Source organism: Balearica regulorum, chromosome 1 (assembly GCF_011004875.1).
Source record: "Balearica regulorum gibbericeps isolate bBalReg1 chromosome 1, bBalReg1.pri, whole genome shotgun sequence".
NCBI lineage: Eukaryota > Metazoa > Chordata > Aves > Gruiformes > Gruidae > Balearica > Balearica regulorum.
The window spans coordinates 199,185,732-199,207,592 of NC_046184.1; the positions used below are offsets into that span (position 1 = coordinate 199,185,732).

At 37.1% G+C, this 21,861-nt stretch overlaps 1 protein-coding gene across 5 annotated transcripts in view; it reads right to left on the reverse strand.

Moving 5' to 3' along the window:
* The window catches only part of IFT88 (intraflagellar transport 88), a 51,005-nt gene extending 30,103 nt beyond the window's left edge, over positions 1 to 20,902 (reverse strand). For 3 of the 5 annotated variants that reach the window (XM_075742212.1, XM_075742209.1, XM_075742213.1), the window contains exons 1-15: positions 20,352 to 20,902; positions 19,634 to 19,727; positions 18,539 to 18,601; positions 17,750 to 17,806; positions 16,007 to 16,060; positions 14,066 to 14,129; positions 13,920 to 13,989; positions 12,947 to 13,037; positions 10,068 to 10,172; positions 8,798 to 8,900; positions 8,029 to 8,143; positions 7,698 to 7,929; positions 5,963 to 6,033; positions 5,388 to 5,474; positions 2,563 to 2,662 (exon numbers count right to left, since the gene is read on the reverse strand). In XM_075742212.1, the coding sequence (XP_075598327.1) occupies positions 2,563 to 2,662; positions 5,388 to 5,474; positions 5,963 to 6,033; positions 7,698 to 7,929; positions 8,029 to 8,143; positions 8,798 to 8,900; positions 10,068 to 10,172; positions 12,947 to 13,037; positions 13,920 to 13,989; positions 14,066 to 14,129; positions 16,007 to 16,060; positions 17,750 to 17,806; positions 18,539 to 18,601; positions 19,634 to 19,727; positions 20,352 to 20,416 (1,371 nt within the window). In that variant the 5' untranslated portion in view covers positions 20,417 to 20,902. The remainder of the gene's footprint in view (positions 1 to 2,562; positions 2,663 to 5,387; positions 5,475 to 5,962; positions 6,034 to 7,697; positions 7,930 to 8,028; positions 8,144 to 8,797; positions 8,901 to 10,067; positions 10,173 to 12,946; positions 13,038 to 13,919; positions 13,990 to 14,065; positions 14,130 to 16,006; positions 16,061 to 17,749; positions 17,807 to 18,538; positions 18,602 to 19,633; positions 19,728 to 20,351) is intronic. The other 2 variants (XM_075742211.1, XM_075742210.1) reach the window with 2 other exon arrangements.
* Positions 20,903 to 21,861: the final 959 nt, after the last annotated feature.

Consider the following 21,861-nt stretch of genomic DNA (forward strand, 5'->3'; position numbering starts at 1 on the left):
AGTTGCATGGCTAACCTGCAGAATTTTGGGTTTAAATTCATTTTCAAAGTTTTTCTTTGAAATTAAGAAAGCATGCAAAATATCTACTACACAAACCCCCTCACTAATAAAATACAATCGAGACATATTATGGTAATTTCCATCCTGATTTTGTTTGTCTAGGACTGTTTTAAAATAACATATTCATTATGATGAGCACATAGTTAAGCCCATTACAGTTAAAACAGAAATCTGCTTTAGGTGGTGGGTTTTGGTTGTTTGGGGTTTTTTTGAAACACAATAAAGCTTTCAGCCTTGAAACTGAATATTTCAAAAAGTTTCCATTCTTGTTCTTCAGCCAAAGGTGTGTTGAGCAGGTGGAGAGTTAGTAAGTATATGAACAACAGACAGGATGAATATAAGTGGCAGCTGCAGTTTTATTAGAACAAAAAAAGAGTCTGTGCAATCACCATTCTGCAGTCCCACTCTACTATTAAGTGGTTCCAGTGCAGGTTAAAGGTCTTCTATCACATAATCAAAATAAAAAGAGCATCTACTCCACTTACTCCAACATCCTTCCCTCTCCCTCCATTGAAGTACTCCACAGAATAATCACCAACCATCTCTGTATCTCATTTTACCTCTGAGAATGATTTTTACATTTTTTTTTAAGCCATACTGGATACTAACGAGAAATTGCAAAAAATGACCATCAAAATAGTAAATTCTTGAGATCATATGACTGTTCACCTACCTGTAACACTCTCACTCTCCAAAAGCTATCATCAATAAAGCAACTAGATATGCCCCAAATTTTCCAAACTCTCAAACTGCTTCCTGATCTCAGAAAAGCTCTCAGCCAGCATGCAAGTATAATAAAGGATAACTAACTCTGTTGCTGTATCTACAGGGAAGGAGAAGATGACAGGACAGACCGGAAGAGCAAGAGCAGCTCAGGAAACCAGAAGAGCTTAAATATGAGAAGGATGAGTAGACTACATTAAGCACGGTGCCCTGTGTGCATCCCTCCAAGCTATGAGAAGGTGAAGTACCTTAGAAGATAACAGAGGTATATTCAGCTTCAGCTGTAATTTTACTGTATATGATCTCTCATAGTTCTTGCTGCTTGTGCAAACCTGGGGGTTGCTATATTCCTTCTTATTTATTCAGCATTCCTATCATTGAATGTACTGAATAGTGCACGTTAGAAGGAAATTGAGCAAATCCTAGCAGACACCTGAGTTTCTTTTTGTTCAGGTCAAGCTGTTTTCCAACTGCTCACATTTCAAACCAAGTCTTTTTTCACAGGCAAAGGAAACATCACATGACAATTTGGATGAAAATCTGGTATTATAAGTTGTCCCACAACCTCTAAAAATTTGATTAAGAGGGAAAAAATGCCTTTGTCTTAAAATAAAACATTGTAAGAAAGTTGCACATTCATTTGGATAATACAAAAAACTTAAACATGGTAAGTTGTGGTATTTATTTATACACCTACATTGGAAGTTTATATGCACTGAAAAGGAATGCTACAGTTAAGAGCCTGCTGTACTTATTAGCAAGAGAGTTGTGATGATTTTTACCATGTAAAGCAGTTCAGCATAAAATTTACTGGCAGAAATTTGTCTAACTAGTGATTGGACAGCCAGTTGTAGAAAGAGATCTTACCTACATAAACACACATAAATAATTTCAACATAGCCAAAAGTTACTTCACATGTATATTTAAAAATATAACAAAACAATGAAAAGGGAACATGTAATAATATGCATGATAAAAACTGTAAAATCACAAAGATCTATCTTCTGAACTTCTGCCAGTTAATGAATTTTGAGCAATACTTTTACTTGGAAGTACTGATACTATATCTCTTCTCTTTTGCTTCCTCATTTGCTAATATACACTGCAGCTTACACTGCTACAATATCTTTTTGGTAATGATGATTCATCCTAGCCCTCTGTGCCCTCCAGGGGGGCAATTTATAAGAGATGCAGAACTGTCTAAACTCCCGAGCAGATACTTAATTTAACTCCAGTTTGTATTTCAATGGTAAGATAGGAGCACTGACTAAAGTTCAAGGTCAGATTATAGTATTTTAGGGAATGTTGTAGTACATAGGTAACAGTGAGAACACAATAACATAAACAGCAGTGATACATATGAACTGCATCTGCATATATTTTGGTATTATAGTCAACTTAACTGAGAGAAAGATTCAGCTCATGCTAATGAAAACACCTCCACGTTGGTTAGCAATGTGCTTTCTAGGCTCTATTGACTGTCCAGACTACAGTTCCATTAACTGTAATGAGAGGTTGGACACAGTGAAGGTAACTAAGTTTAGGTATCTTAATTTTGACATGAACTGCATTCACTGTAACTTCTGTGGCATAAATTTCATTTAGGTAAAACTCATCTCTTGCCAGTGTTTTTATAAAGTTATTTTACCGAGCAACATCAATATAATTATTATGCTTGCATAAATCATTCTTGCCCTTGCTGAAAAATATGCTGTGGCTAAGAAGAATATCTTTGACAATACAGAATTAAAAAGTAGTAATGTGAAAAGTTACTATACCTGGTTAAAATCCTGCTGCCTCAAGTAAGTAGTGGCTTTATTTATTTCTAGGTCATTGGCTAACTCTACATAGTGGGAAGCTTTTACTACTTCAACACACCTGCAACAAAAAGCAAGCATAAAGATAAACAAAATGCATCTGTGCAAATGCAACTTTAAATTACATACTTTTGCAGCCAATTTGTTTTCCAAAATTAGTTGTTCTTAGCTATTCTTTCTTTACAGAGGCAAAGAGCACTTTGATGAAAAATATTTGAAAAAATGTTTTATTCCATTCCCAAAACCTACCTAATAATACTACCTCTGCTCTCACTTTTTTTTAGTCAGCTGCCTAAATATCATGTTATTTTCCATCACCAAGTGATACTTGATGTCAGATACTAAGATAATTTTTCAAACCGTTTCCTTTGGATATGTTCTATCAGCTGATTTTTTCAAACTTCATCTCCTGTTGCATCTACTACCAAACCCATAAACCAGCTTAGTGAACAAAGCCAGAGACTGCAGATTGCATCCCTAAGCTACGTACTACTAATAAAGTCATAATAATAAACCTCTTTCTGATTGTCCCCCAGTTACTTTTGGCTTAGGGTCTTCTATAAAATGAGGGCAGAACAGAACACAGCAGACATTTCAGATGTTCATTCACAGACACCATCTTCCAGGGTTTGACATAGTGTACTTTAAAATTGCCTAATCATTTGAAGTAAGACCTTTACTTGTTGTATGCATATACTATTCTCTCAAACTGTTTGGAATTAAGCACACTAAGTGAACAACTTAAAAAAAAAATGGTGGAAGGGATTAAAGTGGTGGAAAGTCTTTTCCTTTTCTTACAATAGTTGGTTAATTTGCCAACAAAAATTTAATTTAACAAACTGCCTGATGCTATAATTGGGTTGGCACATGGACAATCTCTATACAAAGTACAGACATGCCTATAGACAATGGACAATCTCTATACAAAGTATAGACATGTTGGAGGAAAAATTATATTGAAAGAATTAGCAATTTCTGCAAAGTTGTCTGCAATAAAAGAAATGTCAAAAACCAGTTTTCAGTTGTTACTGTTAACATCTTTTAACCATAAAATGTAATGAGATTTAACTATCCAACTGTAACTTACAGAATATGACAGAATAGTCCCAAGATTATGTCACATTTTAAGTTATGAAATCTGAGGATTATTTGTCCCCACTTTATTTCTGTAAATAATATTAATCTGATTAAAAGCACATTTAATACTCAGAGGACTCATAACAAAGTGTAGTATTTGGAAAATCAAGCTCAAACTGCTGGGTAAACTTCTTCACTGGACTTGAACATCTCAGCCTAAAATAGAGAGTAAACCTGTCCTGATACATGCAAAACGATCCCACACATCTCATTAGAAATTGTTTAATTGGCCAGAACAGATATGAAAGAGTTACTTCATAACAAGTATTTTCTGGATAGCACTAAGGAAACTGAATATCTGACAACTTTTTCCAGTTTTCTTGAACAAAAAACAAGACACAGAGCAAACAAACTTGACTTACTCACGCTAGCAAGTTCTAAAGCAGCAAGCTAATTTTCCCAAGACGTACTGCTTAAGTTCTGTATGTGTGAATGGCAAAAGTAGGGAAATCATAAGCTTATCATGTTTATTAAACCATCAAACACCACCTTGTGGACTCTAGCAGACTAAACATGTTTGTGTGAGAGTATTTGACGTTAGTATAAACAGCTTTATTAGTAAATTATAATTATAGGATCTGCAAAATTTGAAAATAATCCTAATTGGCCAAAAAAGACAGGTAAAGGAAAGTTCTCTTTTCACATCAAACTTCCTTCACTTCCCAAACACTGACCATATATATCCGTTAGTAATGCTGTGGCTGCAGATGCTGAGAGAGCTGGGTCTGTTTAGCCTGGAGAAGAGAAGACTGAGAGGGGATCTCATCAACATTTATAAATATCTAAAGGGCAGGTGTCAAGAGGATGGGGCCAGACTCTTTTCAGTGGTGCCCAGTGACAGGACAAGGGAAGTTCCACCTCAGTATGAGCAAAAACTTCTTCACTTTGAGGGTGACAGAGCACTGGAAGAGGCTGCCCAGAGAGGTTGTGGAGTCTCCTTCTCTGCAGATATTCAAAACCCACCTGGATGTGATCCTGTGCAACATGCTCTAGGTGGTCCTGCTTTAGCAGGGGGGTTGGACTAGATGATCTCTAGAGGTCCCTTCCAACACCTACCATTCCATGACTCTGCAACTGCATCAGCAGCCTATCACTGAATACACTTGTATAAATGTTTAAGAAACAATAGATTAAGTTTACATTTATAAACATTAAGTTTATAAATGAAATGCAAATAAGCCTTTCTAATAATAGATTCCTGTGTTTTATATAATGACTCTACGGATACTTCTTAGACACCCCATGTCTTCATTACACTATCTTCAAACTTACAGTAAAGAGCAGTGATCATCGCCTTCTGCATAGCAATTGTCTATCAGGACTTCTTTTAAAAGTTCTTGAATTTTCAAATTCAATTAAAATTTAAGAAGCTCTTTTTGTGCTAATATGGAACAGTTCAAAATGTATAATTAACAATTGAGTTTCAATAATACAATGAAATTAATGTTTAACACAGAATAGACTCTAATGCTTTATTTTGTTCTTCTGCAGAGCATTGTGGAGGCAAACTGAAAATAGCCTGGACGCTATGTTTGAGATGTGCAACACGCTATGTTTCCCAGGCTGTTTATGTCTGTGAATCCGGTTTCATAACTGGCATGAAAGATTTGCATGTAATTTAGACGAAAAGAAGTCCTGCTGACTCTTACCAGTCATAGCCCACTGCAAAAGATGTCTCAATTACCGGTGCAATAAGTTTAGCAGCTGTCATGATGTATTCCTCTGCCATGGATTTCCTAAGAAAAAAAACAAACAAAAAAGCCACAGCACCACCACAAAAACCAAGACACAAACATGTCACCATTTCAAAAACACACACAAAAAATAACCAAATCTTGTTCTTGCTTATTCCTGCACTTAGGACAACCTTAGAAGTCAATCTAACCAACCTCCTGCTACTGCCCTGTATCTCGATAAAGCTCTCAGTTTCTTCTGTTTTCCTTTTACTGTACACCGTAGTCATATTTAAAAAAAAAAACCAAACAACAACAACCAAACAATGCTGCAAGTTTTAAGCAGTATAACCTATACCTCTTGGGGTGGATACTACAGTGCAGTACACTAAACTGAGTGATCCAACTGGTTATTCCAATCATGTTTTTTCCCCAAGAATTATGAGGACACATTCATAACAAAAGCTGTGGACATGTGAGAAGACTGATAATACTTTCAGGAGCTAAAATCTATGACATCATAGTCAAGAAAGAATAGACTCCGTCATTACCTCTCACGTTCTATTTGTCTTAAGCTGTCATTTTTAATGGCTTCCATCAGTAGATTTGTATGTGGATCATCCTGGAGGGGGACAAAAACCCTGCAAATTATGCCAGTATACATGCATTTTAATTATTTTATAAACAATATGACTATAAACATAAATTGATGCGAATTACATAGTCTATAATGTCAGTTATTTACTTTTCACATTTCAAAAAGCTAGCTTCAGTTTGAAGCAGTTTTCTAACCACAAAATCTGAAATTTGGTGTTACAACTACTTTAATCCTGTTTTTCTGCTCACGTATGTGGTCATAGCTCACATTTGGGTTGTTAACAAGTGCAATAAATGCCACATGCATCAGACTGGGAAGGCTGAAAATCACAGCGAGAATACTCACATGCTTAAAAATAAGAGCATGTTTAAGCACTTGCTGAACTGCAGTGGTATTCAGCAGATGAGGACTTGTGCTACCTTCTCATTACAATAACTCACATGATCATCTTGTGGTTTCTATCACACATCTTTGTTAGTTCTAAAAGAACTAATGCAGGTATGATGGGTAGCTGCCTCTTCCTCATTACTGGGGATATATCATAGTTTTATACAAAATAAAGACCAGAAGGAAACTTTGTAATCTTTTTTTCTGATTTCTTCATAACAAAATACAGAACTTGGAATGCCTGTTAAAACTATAGCTTCCCTGTCCTTAGAAAGAACTTCTAAAGCTTTTCTTCTAATGAATGGTCTTACATAGTCTTCAATTAATTCAAGTGTTTAATGATCCTTACTGTTACATAATTTCTCATATGAGAAATTATACATATATCTCAATTATATATAAAATATATAAGAAATTATATATTTATTAATCAATAAGTATAAATAAATATATATGCTTCATATATTAAATTTTATTTGCTTATGCTAGAACAATAGGAAGCAACAGCTACTCTTAAGCTGCAAATAGTTTGAAGACTAATTATATCTTTGATCTTTAGGACTGAAAATGAAAGCTTTGTATCACTGAAAAAAGACTGCTAAGAGAATACAAAGGGCTTGCCTTGATTATAGAAGACCTTTCTAAGAGGGACGGTAAACCTATTGATCACTTTTGCCCATGGCAGGGAGGTTGGAACTAGATGATCTTTGAGGTCCTTTCCAACCCAAACCATTCTATGATTCTATTCCTGTCTTTAACATCAGGAGCTGCTGGTTTCATGGTACAAAGGAAGTACAGTTTCCAACAAAGTCTAATAAACTAAAATAAGCATAAGTAAACTTCACTAATATTTTCTTCTGTAAAATAACATGACTGTATTACAAGTTTTATTAGCACTCATTTGAGATAACTTGCGTTAACTCACTCATTGCTTTGCTCCCTTTATTTTAGCTTATGAGTATTTTATTAAAATTTTATATAAAGGAGGCAAAGCAGTGAGCTATGTAAGTCAGCCCAGGTTAATTTAAAAAAAAAAAAAAATCATTATGAAGACAATCGTGTGGTATGTGTTTTATGTGCATCATATCTTTTGAAAAGAAAAAAAAAAGGACTTTAATGTTCTCAACATTATTTTACGCTTCTGAGCGGTACTGCCAAACTAAGTTCATGCTGGTAAAAAGACAGTTGTTTTAGATACATATATACACATTGATTTACATATTCAGTGTAAATCAGGCATTCAATCTCTCTCCCCCTTTCTCCTAATTTATAAAGACACAGTTTATTTTGTTCAAACTTACGTTTGGTGAAATGTATTTGTCATCATAATCCACTTCCAAGGGAACTGCAATCAGTTTTTGGAAGGCTTTTTTCATTTGCTCACCATTTCCAATAGCAAAATAACACAGGATCAAGTTGAAGCCTGCCTTCAGGTTTGGGGACGTGCTCATTATATGTTCAAACGAAGAAATGGCATCAACGTATTGGCCAGTTTTAATAAACGCAACTCCGATATTTTGCATTATTTTAATCCTAAGGAAAGAAATCAGGATTAGGTTATAATTTTAACTATCAAATCCTACTGTATCCAAAATTTATATTTCAGAACCATGCCTACAAGTAGAAACTCACCTCATCTCTTTGTGGACACTAGGAATCTGGTCTAGAGCCATACGATAGAATTTGATAGCTTTGGAATAGTTCCGTTGTTTTAAATATATATTTCCCATATTCACCTTCAGCCTACCTATCAAAAGAAGTCAATGACTTACAGTCTTTCAAAACATAGTTACAGCATGTCTAAATTGTTTCAGTTTCAGAGCAGAGCAACTTAATAAATTTGTCTTCATTATAGGGCTCCATATGTCCCTTTAAAGAAGCACTCCACAAAACAGCCTTCTGTGAATTTTCACTCAGAAGGAGATGAAGTAGTAATGAAAACTTGGAAAGAACTATCAATGTAAGGTGTATTTTGATTCTGATTATGAATTGAAGGATGAGGTTGAGACTATTTATAGCACCCTCCAGTAAGACAGCTGCAAATAAGCATCTCTCAGAAAAATGCACTGTAGGAGCCCCAAAGATGTGCAAAATACTAAAAGAAGCTTTCAGAAGGGGAAAGCTGAGTCAAAAGAGAAAAAAAATAGTATTAGAGCAGACAACAGTGTGCTGCATGAGAAAATAATATATTTAGCTTTATGTTCAGCTTAGCCAGAAAAGACTTTGTGAGTTCAAGAGCCAAACCACATTAAGTTATACCAAGTCAGAGATTATGAGTATCTGTCATTGACTCTGACTGGCAGACATGAGGGCTGAGATCTCTGAGTCAACATCATGCACACGAAGTCCTTATTTTCAATGCCTGATTACCAATTTTAATCCACTTTGGAACGTACCATACCTCCATTGCTGAACATCTTATTCTTCACTATAACTTGGTAAGTATTCAGTGCTTCAGCATACAGTTCATTAGCAGCATACTGACTGGCCAGATTGAAAAGAACCTATAGAAAAATGGAGTTATAGGTACAAGAAGATAATGTTCTCTCACCAGTAATAGACTTGAATTTGTAATAGATAATTTCAAATTAATTTACCTTGGAAGTATTGCTTTTACCAGTTTTAAGCTTTCCATCTTTTAATGTATCTGTGGTGTTGTACATTGACATAAAGAAAACAAGTTTCAAATCTACTTATTCTAGGTAATTCTTTTATTTTTGTACTTAAATAACTACCATTAAAAGTCATGTTAAGCAGGCCTTAGACCTAAGTAAACACAATGTTATAATGCAAGGGTATAAAAAAAACCATTCACACAAGATAATCTTACAAACTGTGTGTCACTTATGACTCCCCACATGTGGAAAACAGTTCTACTACCTGTGGTCACTCGGTTTATGAAGAGAGAATTTTTCCAAATTGTTTCAAAACAGAAGTTCTGTTAGCATCAAGTAAAATATCTCCACATTTCCCCAGCTTTACTCTGACCTTCACCATAAAATAAATTACTAGGTCTGCCTAACCCAATGTATTCATTGTTAATAATTTTCTCTACAGCACTACCTGGAGTACAACTTTAAACTCTCCCTAAGTATTTTTATGTCGTATCCTTTTTTTAAGAAAAGTCCACTATTAATTTGAAAACCAGAATATAAATGTAGATACCTGCTTTAAGATTCAGGAATATCAATATATCCTATTTCATGTAATATATTCTCTGTCACTTTATGGTTCAAGTTAAAGGCAGTGTCTGATCTTTCCTGTTTTCTTCTCTTGGCACATTACATTTTCTAGACTATCTGTTTTTGTAGTACACGGTTTACATCTTTTATATTTTGATATGCATGTTTTGTATGTGAGTAGGTAGCTGGAATAGATGCTCACAGGCATCCTTCTTCACTTAATGTTGACTATGTGGTTTCTCTGGTACTTGAGATTGCAAGGGAATGGACTTGATGATATACACCGATCTTTGCAATCCAATGTTAAGTTTTTAACTTCAAGAAGTCATTCACTTTATCTTCATAAACTTCCCTCGCCCCCAAACATAGGCCATATCTGATCTGGTACACTACTAGGAACGTTACAACACAGTCTGCAAACACTGGAACGTCTCTTTAGGAGGTTTGCTACCAACACCTTTCACTTATTGAAGATTTCCAAGCACTTACCGAGTAAGTGAGGTCTAAGTTGATGTTTTCTGGAGTAGCAATTTGTTCACGTTGTCTCACCAATACTCTTTCCTTTCTTCCAGCCTCTTTTGCTTTTTCCAGAGCCTTAAATAAAATATGAGAATTTAGCAATGCCTTGAATCTTACTAACCCAAGACGGCAAAAATACATTCAAAACCAGTATGAAAAGACTATACTCATATCCATTTTCTCTAGATGCACAGACTGTATCCACAGACTGTATCCAATGCCTTTAAAGTAGCAATATAACCCACACAAAGGTGTTCATTAGTAATAAGCAGACATACAGTTGTCTAAGTCTGCTTAGCTGTGCAATTTTAGAGAAGTATAGTCACACACACATATATGTATGCCATAATCAATTACAACCCTAGAAGATTGTTCTACTTGTATTAATCATACAAAGTGCACATAAGTATTTAAAAAAAAGGGGAGGGGGGGAGAGAGAGAGAGAAAAAGAGGGCGTGTTTAGGCTTGGCATGTTTCCTTAGTTGCAGAATCCCAGTGCAGGAAGGTGTTGGAAGGAAGAAAGTGAAAGCAGGAAGTAAACACGCATGTTACACAAACGTATGCTGTACATACACCTTGACTAATTCTGGATGCTGGTAAACTGCTTCGCTTTTTTATCTGTCCACAAGTGGTACTTCACATGTACGTTCACAATTTGAGTAACACCAAAATTAGTATTTTATCCAATGAAAATCTTTTGCAGATTGGTGTCAAGACCCTTCATGCAACTAATGCTACAAGTCTATGAGTGCCATTAGCAGTGCTGTATGCCTCTGCAAGGGCACAAGGGTTAAAAAAAAAGGAATGGCTAGTAATCAAGGTAGCTATTTGGCAGCTAGCAGTGAAGGAAGTATTTCAAGATACAGCTTGATTCTTAGCCCTTATGATAGAAGGCAAATCCAACTTGGCTGTTTTATAGATAATGAATTGGAAACTTTGATGACTTCTGCAGGAAAATGGATATTCTGCTGGACTTGTCAGAAACTAACACAAACATCCTAAAGGACCCTCAGAATGTTCTGGTATAATCTACGCGAGAAACAACCCTTTGACATCAAGAAACAAAGAACATTCTTAGCCATACATGCAAGAGGCTCAAGAAAAATCAACAAAACAGGTTGGCTCATCTCCTAGTGAAGGTGAAATTCAGACATTATATCAGAAATAAATTAGGATAGGTCTGCTAAGGATACTTATCCTAAATGAATATAGTGAATGGATAGACTTATTTCATACTCTCTGATCAGCAGTAAAAAAAAGCAGTTTTATTTCTGAAGTGCAACATAAGAGGATCTTTGTTGGCTTGAAGCGTGGACCCAGTCTAAACACTAGACTTAAGTCCCCCTTCAGAACTCAGAGTTTCACTGTTACAAGCCTTCTTGTTAACTCCCCAACGAAGTAAACTCCCTACACTGTGGACTGCTAGGCAAAGACTTTCTAACTGAAAATGCCTCTCTCCAAAGGAGCTATCACACTATTAGCTCAACAGATAATCCAGAAATCATTGGAAAGGAGTATGATGGAGGTAGACCAGGATTCCAGATGATTGTCCTAGTAGGCGCAAGCATAAAGACACCTTACGCAGCACAGTATCATCCTGATATCAGAACTGTCTAGACTGACCTACCACAATCAAGATGATCAATATTCAATCTTGTCTTAATTCAATCAGCTAACCTGCTGTCTTGAAGAGAGAAAAAAACCTCAAACCAAGTACACTTCTTAATAAAACACTGGATATTTCTCTACAAAGGGCAGCTCCTGCCACTGTAACATGAAATATCTCTGGAGGTGTTCAAAAACCATGTAGAGATGGCACTTCAGGACATGGTTTAGTAGGCATGGTGGTGTTGGGTTGACGGTTGGACTTGATAATCTTAGAGGTCTTTTCCAACCTTAATGATTCTATGATTCTACCAGAGCTGACCGGTCCAAAGCATATGGAATACAACATAAGCCTAGTCCTAAGAAGGAAGAGTTAGAGGCTATTTTGACGCACTGGAACCCAAGGCTAATGTGCTTTATTACCACTGTCCTATGATGGGTACTGGTGTTTGCTTAGCTTGGAAGGTCTCCTTGGCTGAAGGACTGAAAGAAGATTTATAATGCGCATATATATGGTGCTTGGGGACATGGTTTAGTGGTTGGACTTGCCAGTGCTAGGTTAACAGTTGGTCTTGATCTTAATGATCTTTTCCAACCAAAATCATTTTATGATTCTATGATGATGAAATAGTTCATCTTGATGTTGACTCCTTGTGGTGCAACAAAAGCGATATAGTGTCTACCATATGCTATAGCACCAAAAAGCCCCTGATATGGAAGGGTACTGTGGAGGTAGCTTAAGTGAGATTGATCCTGGTGCTGAGTACCAGTCCTGGATGAAAATTACGTTATCCGAAAAGCCCAAGCAACATCAAGGAAATGGAACGTCACTCAGACAAGATCCTTACACATCTGAGGATCAAATGCTGCAAAGATGCCAACGACAAGCCTGGTATTGAAGAAGGGGTCACCCACTCCCATAGAGTCCACAAGTTAGACTGGGCAAGTCTGTGCCAGTATGACTAATTGATCAGATCCATTTGAAGAGGCCAGTGGCGATATGGGGAAGGGAGATTTTGCAACACTGAAATCTTAACAAATATACACACAAGAAATACAGCTCCTGCTTTTTTTTTTTCCCCCTCAACACAGGGTATCACTGGATTAGAAGAGTCATAGCAAAGTTAGAATTAAGATGACTTTAATAATTTGAAATGTTTGAACCCAAGTCAGTTTGAAACATCTATCTATACAAATCGTTCTTCACATAATACCAAAAGTGAAGTGAAATCCAGAAAAATTACCAATTTCAAGTCTCCACAGCTGTTGGCAATGCAGCTTTCTTCAACCAGTTCATTCACTTTTTTTTCCAACTGTCTAATCTTCTCCTCTGAACTAAAATTAAAATAACAATAAAAGGATTAACACTGGTAGCATAACTGCAAGCACTAAGCTTATACACAGGATATTCTCAATAAAACAACACAGTGATGTATCACATGCCACACCTAACTGGTTTTCCCATCAAAGAAAATATAATGTGAAACTATGCTTAGAAAAGATCTTCCAAAGATAACATATTCACACTTCTAATCTGAGAACAAAGAACTAAGAAAATATAAATCCTCTTATGAGAACAAGACAGACATGCAAATTTCATGGGCCTGATTTGTTCAGGAGAAGTAATGACAGAACAAACAGATTGGCTGGGAAAATGTTCAAATCAAACAACTAGTTAAATGAAATATTGTTTTAAGAGCAATTAATTGAACCTTTATTTGCATAGATAACTAAAGTGTAGCTTGCAAATGCAGATTTTAATAAAGTTATTATTTATCTAGATTTTTTCCTCAGTTAAATAACCAAACATTTCAGTAGGATTCTCTATTTCTATATAGCTATATTTAAGGAATACAACTTTTGTATTGAAAAGCTCAATGACTTGTTCCTGGTGAACTCCCCAACATTGACACCAGCCTGCAAAACTTTCACAATCTCAGTTTTACTCAAGAGCTAAGGTCAGAGCGAACAGGGAAAAAACAGCAGACCTACCGTCAGAACCAGAAATCACTGAAATCAGACATTCATGAAAGTCAGTGCAACTGCTCAGGCAAGTCAGCTAACCACATGCACAAATGTTTGCGTCATTATTCCACAAAGTTAAAAGTTTGGCCCCTTAAGGTTTCATAACTGCCTGAATGTTTTTAAACTCTACCCATGGTTGTCCTTTTGTTGCTATTAATGCTTTGAAATAATTTCATGCAAAACTGAACGAACCTGTCTGAATTTTTCATTTCCAGAGGTGGAGCAGGACCTCTTGCTTGGCCAAGAGGATCAAATGAAGAACCTGCAAAATTAACAGAGTACTGAAAATTGTAAAATAACATCTCCCTCTGGCAACTGGTGATTTCTACAAACCATACCTCTCATAGCTGCCTTAGTGTAACCTGCAGCATGCACTGCTGTCATTGGTCGAGCAACTCCATCCTTAAACAAAAAGGAAGACGTATTAAAATAATCTTCCTTAAAATATAGATTGTGGACAGTGTGGACATCAGTTACATATTACAAAACCTTTAAATACAAGAATCAGTTCTTTACCACCTCAGTAAATTGAGTATTTTTTAAAATGTTTTTGTTTCTCTAATATACATCATATAACATGTGTTTGTTCAGCCTTGAGAAAAGAAGGCTTAGGGGAGACCTTATCACATGTTCCAGTATTTAAAGGGTGGCTACAAAGAAGACGGAGACTTCCTTTTTACAAGGGGTGACATGAAAAAGACAAGGGGTAACGGGTGCAAGTTACTCCTGGGGAGATTCCAATTGGACACAGGAGGAAAATTTTTCACAATGAGAACAATCAGCCATTGGAATAATCTCCCCAGGGAAGTGATGGATTCCCTAACATTGGACACTCTTAAGATTTGGCTGAACAGGGTGCTGGGCCATCTTGTCTAGACGGTACTGGACCAGGGTTGGACCAGACGATTCCTGAGGTCCCTTCCAACCTGGTATTCTATCATAACAGTCTAAAAAGTAGAGGAGCAAACACTATTGGAAACTGTAACTGACACATTTTATATGTATTCAGAATACCTAATTTCAAACATCTTTTATTTTTAGAAAATTCTTAAGAATTGTTGGTCTTGAGATCTGTAATTTACTCTAGCTTACTGTCAGTGTTTCAGAACTCAGTTGCTTTTTTAACTTTTATTGACAATAAAGAGAATCCTATAAGATTATGGATCAGAAAATTTTACTTTATCTAAACCAAGAGAGGCACAAACAAACTACAATTTTTTTTGTATTTGTAACTTACCACCAAACAATGCCTCCCAACACAAGAATGTCTGACCTCATCCCACGCCAGCTTATTAAACTTTCTTGTCAGGACACTGAGTACAATAATAAACCTTAATGGCCCTGACTGGACTCTGCTGGGGCCTCCAGCCACACACCCTACCTATGGGTCCAGGAGCTTGATTTAAGCTCAACCCTGGGCCCTCAGCCCCTGCCTGAGCTTTGTTGGAGGACTACTGGTTTCCACAGTGGCCACAGCTATGCCTGGCCACAGAGACCCGTGATTCAGAGTTCAACCTGTGGACTAACCTCCTGGATTGACCTTAGCCTTGCCTTGTCACTATGGATCTGGCCAGTGATTGTTAGTCCTAAGCCTGGCCTACGCATTGACTTTTTGGCTTGACCTTGGCTCTGCCTCATCACCATGATACTGCCTTATGCTCTAGACTTTTGGTAGGCCACAGCCACCATTCCTGGGTGGATCTTACTTGCCTTGCTCAGGTATTGTGGGACTGGGTCCTGGCTGCTGAGGTCCCTGCACTGCTGGCCATGCGATTTCCTTCTAAGGAAAGGCTTGCCTTCCCTTAGGGAATAGCCCTACTCTTGATGCTCCCTGGTAACTCCTGTTTCCCACCTGAACTGACACAAAAGAATTATAGTGGCTATTGATATAATTAGCATTAAGTCAATATACATAAGGGTGGTGGTGGGAAATTCATTGATAAATTGCAGCAGATTCTTATTAGAGTATTAAGTACATAAGAAAAACATGAAAACCAGAATCTACCTCTCTCCTATTTCAATGAAAAATTATTCATTGCATGTCAATAAGTGTTAAAAAGCACTACACTGGTATTGCTTCCAAACCTGTGCTCAAATAAAATACTCATCACAACCCTCATGCTTTCTGACAATAGTATTTTCAAAAAAAGGACAAATTAAAAGAGTGTAATAATTTGTATAATTTCAATGAACTTTACATGCTTGTATCAAACCTTAACACTTATCAGAAAACTTTGCTGTTCCAATTCAATATAAAATGTAAGTACTGAAACTTTTACCTGTATAGCTCCTGTCATTGGTCTTCCCATAGATGAAGTTAAAGTTGCCTTTGACTACAAAAATAAGTAAATTGTTTGAAACTAGCATTCACAAAGCATTAGAAGCCTGTAAAGGGTATGTAGAGTCTTCTCAACACTTCAGTTTTAAGAGTTGATCTACTCTCACATCAGTTCATAGCAAAATTCCCATTTATGTTATTCATATGCAATACACTGCCAGTGCCTGGCAGACTTAAAGATTTTTGAACACCTCAGCACAAATTCACAATACTCTTTTTTATATATTTGGATATTTCTGTCAGACCTTTAAAAAAAATACATAGACATTTATCTGAGGCAGTAGTACTTACCATTATTAAATTACTGAAATTACTGAAATTGAACAAGTAATTTACACAAAATACTTCAGTAAGAATCTGAGTACAGCTGATAAAATCTGCCCCTATATTAATCTCTTAAGTCATACTTTCATGAAGATATACTTTGAAACTGCCAATGGATATCTTTTCTATTAGCTGACATGCCACATACTGTCCTTCTGTAGCAGTGTTAAAAATGTCAAGAAATAAGAAATATTTAGTAGTAAGTGCTAAGGGTTGCTACAAATATAAATTACAAACAGACAAAAATAAAGGGTTTCAGGTCATGAAAAAGTATTCCCCTAATTCCTACTATGTTTTATTATTTTACCCACTATCCATCACACATGATGACTGTTTTCCGTTTTATCAGTTCGGGCTGAATCTACATTAACAAGGACTGTAGCTTAGGAGAAGCAAATCTGCAGAGTGAAACAGGTAGTGCTGTAGACTGGACAATGCTTTGGAGTTTTCTAGCTCTACTAATGCAGATAAACATTTCAGTCTTTATTATCCTCAGGAAGTGCTTTTTGTGCACTTCTTTCACAAGCTGCTTTTCCTGTCACAGCATGGTACTACACTAAACATCTGCAAATACAACTGCTAAGAAAAAAACAGTCTCAAAAGGAATATATCCAGAGCAGGTAACAAAAGGTTCAGATTAAAGGTTGTATTTCAGTGATTTATAATAGAATTTAGGTGTACTTGAAATTGTTACCCAGCTAACTTGCGTAAGAGATCTAAAGCAATGTGATCTCCCTTCTTTGTCATAAAACTTACAGGAACTTTGTATCTAAGAGCACTATCTTTTCAAATTTGACTGAGACAGGCTAACAGGTTGCAAATTTATTGGGATAAGGGGACAGTGGATATATCACTAGTGTGTAACTTCTGTTTCCATAGAAAACCAGGTTAAAGTGTTAGTTATTTAAGAGTTACAATGGGTTAAGCATACCAAAGAATACAACCAACTTTTTCTGATTAAACTAGAGGTGATTTGAAAGGCCATATTTTTTAAGACTCAATTTCACCTTATCTTTCAAAAAAACTTTCTCAAGGCCAAATAACATCCCACCCAGTTCCCCCTGCAAGAAAATCAGGTTAATACCTTGGGATCTACTGCCTTATACAGTACAGAAGTTGATTTGTAGTAGGGTTTGGGAGAAAAGGGAGAAAAAGAAGAAAAAAAAAAAAGAATAAATCCGTAACCATGCCTTGACCAAGTGTGGAGTTATGAATTAATTCAAATTAATGAATACATGCAGCTCACTGGAAAGAAATACTTAGATAAAAGGAGCTCACTTTGTGCAAGGGACTAAATGGTAAATTTATCTTTTGGTAAATACCTCATTTTCATTAATAATACAACAAAACAAAGACATACCCCAGATCCAGTGGCTAAAGGTCTCGAAGCTGATGTACCAGGAATTTTGGCTGTCACCTGGGTGGATAAAAAACAACCAAACAAAAAACCCCCCACCAATTAACAACCATATGTGTTAATTATCAGTTATTCCATATAGTTTCTCTAGTGAATTCATAGAAAGAATGCTTCAATTGTTATAGAAAGGATCCTCATTGTAGAACCAGATTATTCTGGCAAAGTAGTAATATTAATCAGACAGTCCCAGCTCTTCTTTAGAAATATAGTACGAACTTCTAAAGTGCAGGTGCCAGCTTACATTTAGTTTTGAAAACTGATAAAAGATTAAGTCACAGCTAAATGAAAGTAAGAAAATTAATGTAAATTACATGAATACGGAGCAAAAAGTTATCAGAACAATTACACGCAATTTTCTAAATCCCACTACTATGTATCTCAACCTTATATGTCAGAGCGAGTAATTCTATGCATAGAATATTAAACAAAGTCCTTTCGGAATATATAATTTTGCTCTTTAACATGGTTTTATCTCATTTTGTCAAACCCGAATACACATTTCCAACCAAAGTTCCTTGTTTGTTCTAGTTTAACTCCAGAACTTAATGGAACTTCTGCTCTGCTAATTTTTTTACTTATTTTTCATATTAATAACTGTAGTGTGTTTCTTCATGTTAGTAGTAGACAAAAAAGTTAAGAGATTCCCCAGATAAGTTTGTACCAGTGCCAAAATTAGAGCTAGGGCTCTGGAGAAGGTCTACACTATTGCAATGTTTTTTAAAAGGTACTTACAGGAAGTCTTCTACCATGACTTGTTCTTGCTGCATGTTGAAAAGCTGCGTCATTTTCTAAATCCTAGAAAAGACAAAATAAAAATATGAACCCTTTTAAAACCACAACACCCAAAGCCACAATTCCAAAACTTTACGACTACTGAAAGCAGATTGGTAAGAAACCCAAGTCTTCTTCCAAAAATACGTAACTTGACGATAACTGAATGACAGGTTTTACTGACAATAAATAATGATTATATTATTTGGTCTATCTTTTTTGGTATTTTAGATTAGGAAATGTGAAAATTCATTATTCTCTGAAAAATAAAACCACACTGAGGAAGTAGAGCTTTAGTGATAAAATATAACATGAAATTTTATTTCTGTCCAACAGCTTACTACTAGCACTATTTCTAAATTTTAACAAGAATGCCTGTCACACCAATACACTAAGATACCTCATGTCTCTGAGCTCACACTGCAACTCCCATGAATTTGGCATTGTGATTTCACACAAGATGCCAAGTCTTGCAACACTGGCCCTGCTTTTAGCAGGGTAGTGGGTTTGAACTAATGGACCCCCGTGTCGTTCCAATTCTCACTGCACCTGCAATTACCAGCAAGTGGTCTGCAGGGTTACCTTAAGTCATCCAAGACGCTATACCGATAGCTCAGAAACCTGCAGGACTCCTCCACTGTTACTTCCTTCAGCTGCAGCACAGTAAGAGATCAATGACTTGTTAACCAATAAGTAGCCTCTTTTGTCAGAAAACTTCCAGCTGCACGCTGTCTGGGAAACACCACATTGAATGTTCCTGAATGTGAATATGGCCTTCGAATAACTAGGATTTTATACTTCATAAATTCTAACCATTAAAGCATATTAGATCTGCTATGAGATGCACACAAGTATTTTGTTGGAATAGAAAACTATCCAAAAAATAATTCTTCAAAAAGATCCTGGTGAAACTTTATATATCTCTTGCTAAATAAAGAAAATTTCACTTCAAAGCAGTAGTACACTTGTGCATTACTGTACCCACATGTTCTTATCTTGTACTTAGAAGTTAAAATCCTACATATGGGAAAGGTAGGAAACAGGAAGTATTTTTACCTCTGTGTCAAACGTGGGATTATAATCATTGTAGCCAGAATAAAGATCATCCTCATCAGCCTCAGGAGCCAGATGCACATTTTGCATCATTTTGCTGTGAAAAATTTAAGATGCCAAATATTAGCTCTGTGGTTTTATATATAACTTTAAAAATGTAAAATACAAATAGCAATAAGGTTTACAAGTTCAAAAGAGCTCCAATTTAATTTTAGTTTTTAATTGCTGCCTTTGAAATAAAAAATAAACTGTAATTAGTCATAAAAACCATGGTTCACCTATAAACAATATTAAATGGCACCATTTCATAGAACTAGGTTCTGTCAGGTATTTATACCACTGTCATGAAAATTGTTTTAAAGATACTTATCATTAAAACTAAATGATCATAACAAGTAACTGTATTACTTTTAGAATGGTATCTTTACATTCTGAGATAATTCAGATTTAAGGTAATTCTCTCATATTCCAAAGTTTGCCTTTTTTTTTATTGGACCAAACCATAGTAGTCAGTTTAATGAAAGACACCTCTTCGGGCTTCAGATCTTCCTTCCTTCACCTCTGTCCTTATATCAACACAGCCACAGCTATTCTCTACATGCAACATTCTTCATATAATTCTGTGATTTCAATTCGAGCAGTTTTTAAAAACTAGAATTAAGGAAGCCTGGGTTCCAATGTCTTTCTTCACAAATACTTTGTCTAATACAGCTGCATTCACCTTGTGGTCTTTTCCTCGCTGATGACACTGAGGAGGTCTCTCATTGCCTGGCTACCTATTTTCATAAAAATCTTAGGAAGATAACGTTTGATTTAATCTAGAATATGAAATACATGCACTTTAGCAAGTAAGCCTTAGCCAGGACACAGCGCTGCACACCCCACAGAGGGCCGGTTCCTCTCCAGCTGCAGGATGTCCCCCGCTGCTCTCCACTTGGCTGGGGCCTCTTCTAAGCCGTACGCGGTGCCACCGCGGCCCGAAGCCGAATCGCTTCTTTTTGCAGGTTTCCTCAGTCAGGGCCCGACGCCGGGGGTGGCAGCGGGAAGACAGCGCTGCGCCGCACCGAGCGCACGGCGGACGAGCAGAGCGCGGCAGGTCGGCGAGGCTCAGGTAACCAACACGACAGTGCTAACACCCCTGCGACGCACACGGCCTGATCTCCGGTCGCCCGCGGCCCGCTCCCCCTGCCCGAACGAAACGAAGGCCGCCAGGCCCCAGCCGGGCCGCGTTGCTAAGGGGGACGCCGGCGGACGCGATCCCATAATGCACCGCGCCCGGCTGGTAAGAGAGGAGAGTGGAGCGGGGCACCTCCCAACGCTGCGGCGAGGGAGCGCGCGCGGGCCCCGCGCATGCGCAGAACAGCTGCCGAAGCCTTTGCCCTCGTGTGGGCGTCGCCTGCTGTGAGGGGAAGATCGCGTGGCAAATGGCGGCCCAAGAGCGTAATTCATCCCCTCGGCTGTCAGAGCTGCTGGCTGGCCGGCCGCCCTTCTGCTCCCTGCCAGGATCGGCTTGCCCGTGCTTAGTCTTGGGGTTTAAAAAAAAGCCGACTCTCATCTCATTTCTGCAAATTAAACAGCAAGAAAATTCTGTCCTCCAAAATGGCAGGGAGGAACCCACACAAATCCAAACATTTCCATGACCATCTTTTAGGTGGGAGACTACTCTGAACTCTTTGGGACACATTTTTCAAGTGGATTAGTGTTGATCACTGAACTAGAGATAAATGCAAACTAAATTTGACTTTTTGCTTATTCTAAGACTTACTCTGAATTGATCCTGCAAACGCTTAAACATGCATTTAATTTCCTGAATTAGGATATGCATATTTCCAAGATGGGAGCCCGTGTGCTAAGGAATAAAAGTTGTGTCATATGATGGATCTACAAACAAATTTTGTTTCCCCCCCTGCTTTCCTCATCTTCTGGAAGAGGAACACAAAACTCTGAAGGACAGTGGGCTCGTCAGGCTGCCTACCTTTAGTCCATGGGATAAGGAAAACATAAATGGAAACAAGATCTGTTGTCTGCTAGACGTGGCTTTGCTGTGTGCAAATAAAAGTCTGCAATGTGGATAATACTGACTTTAAAGGGAAAATTATTGTGATAAGTTAGTGTTTCTAAAACATTAAATAGAGAGCAATTAAAATACAGAATGTGGGGAAAATTCTAGACTTCTCCGTAATGGGGAATTTAGGATTGCAAGATCATAGAATAATTCAGGCTGGAAGGGA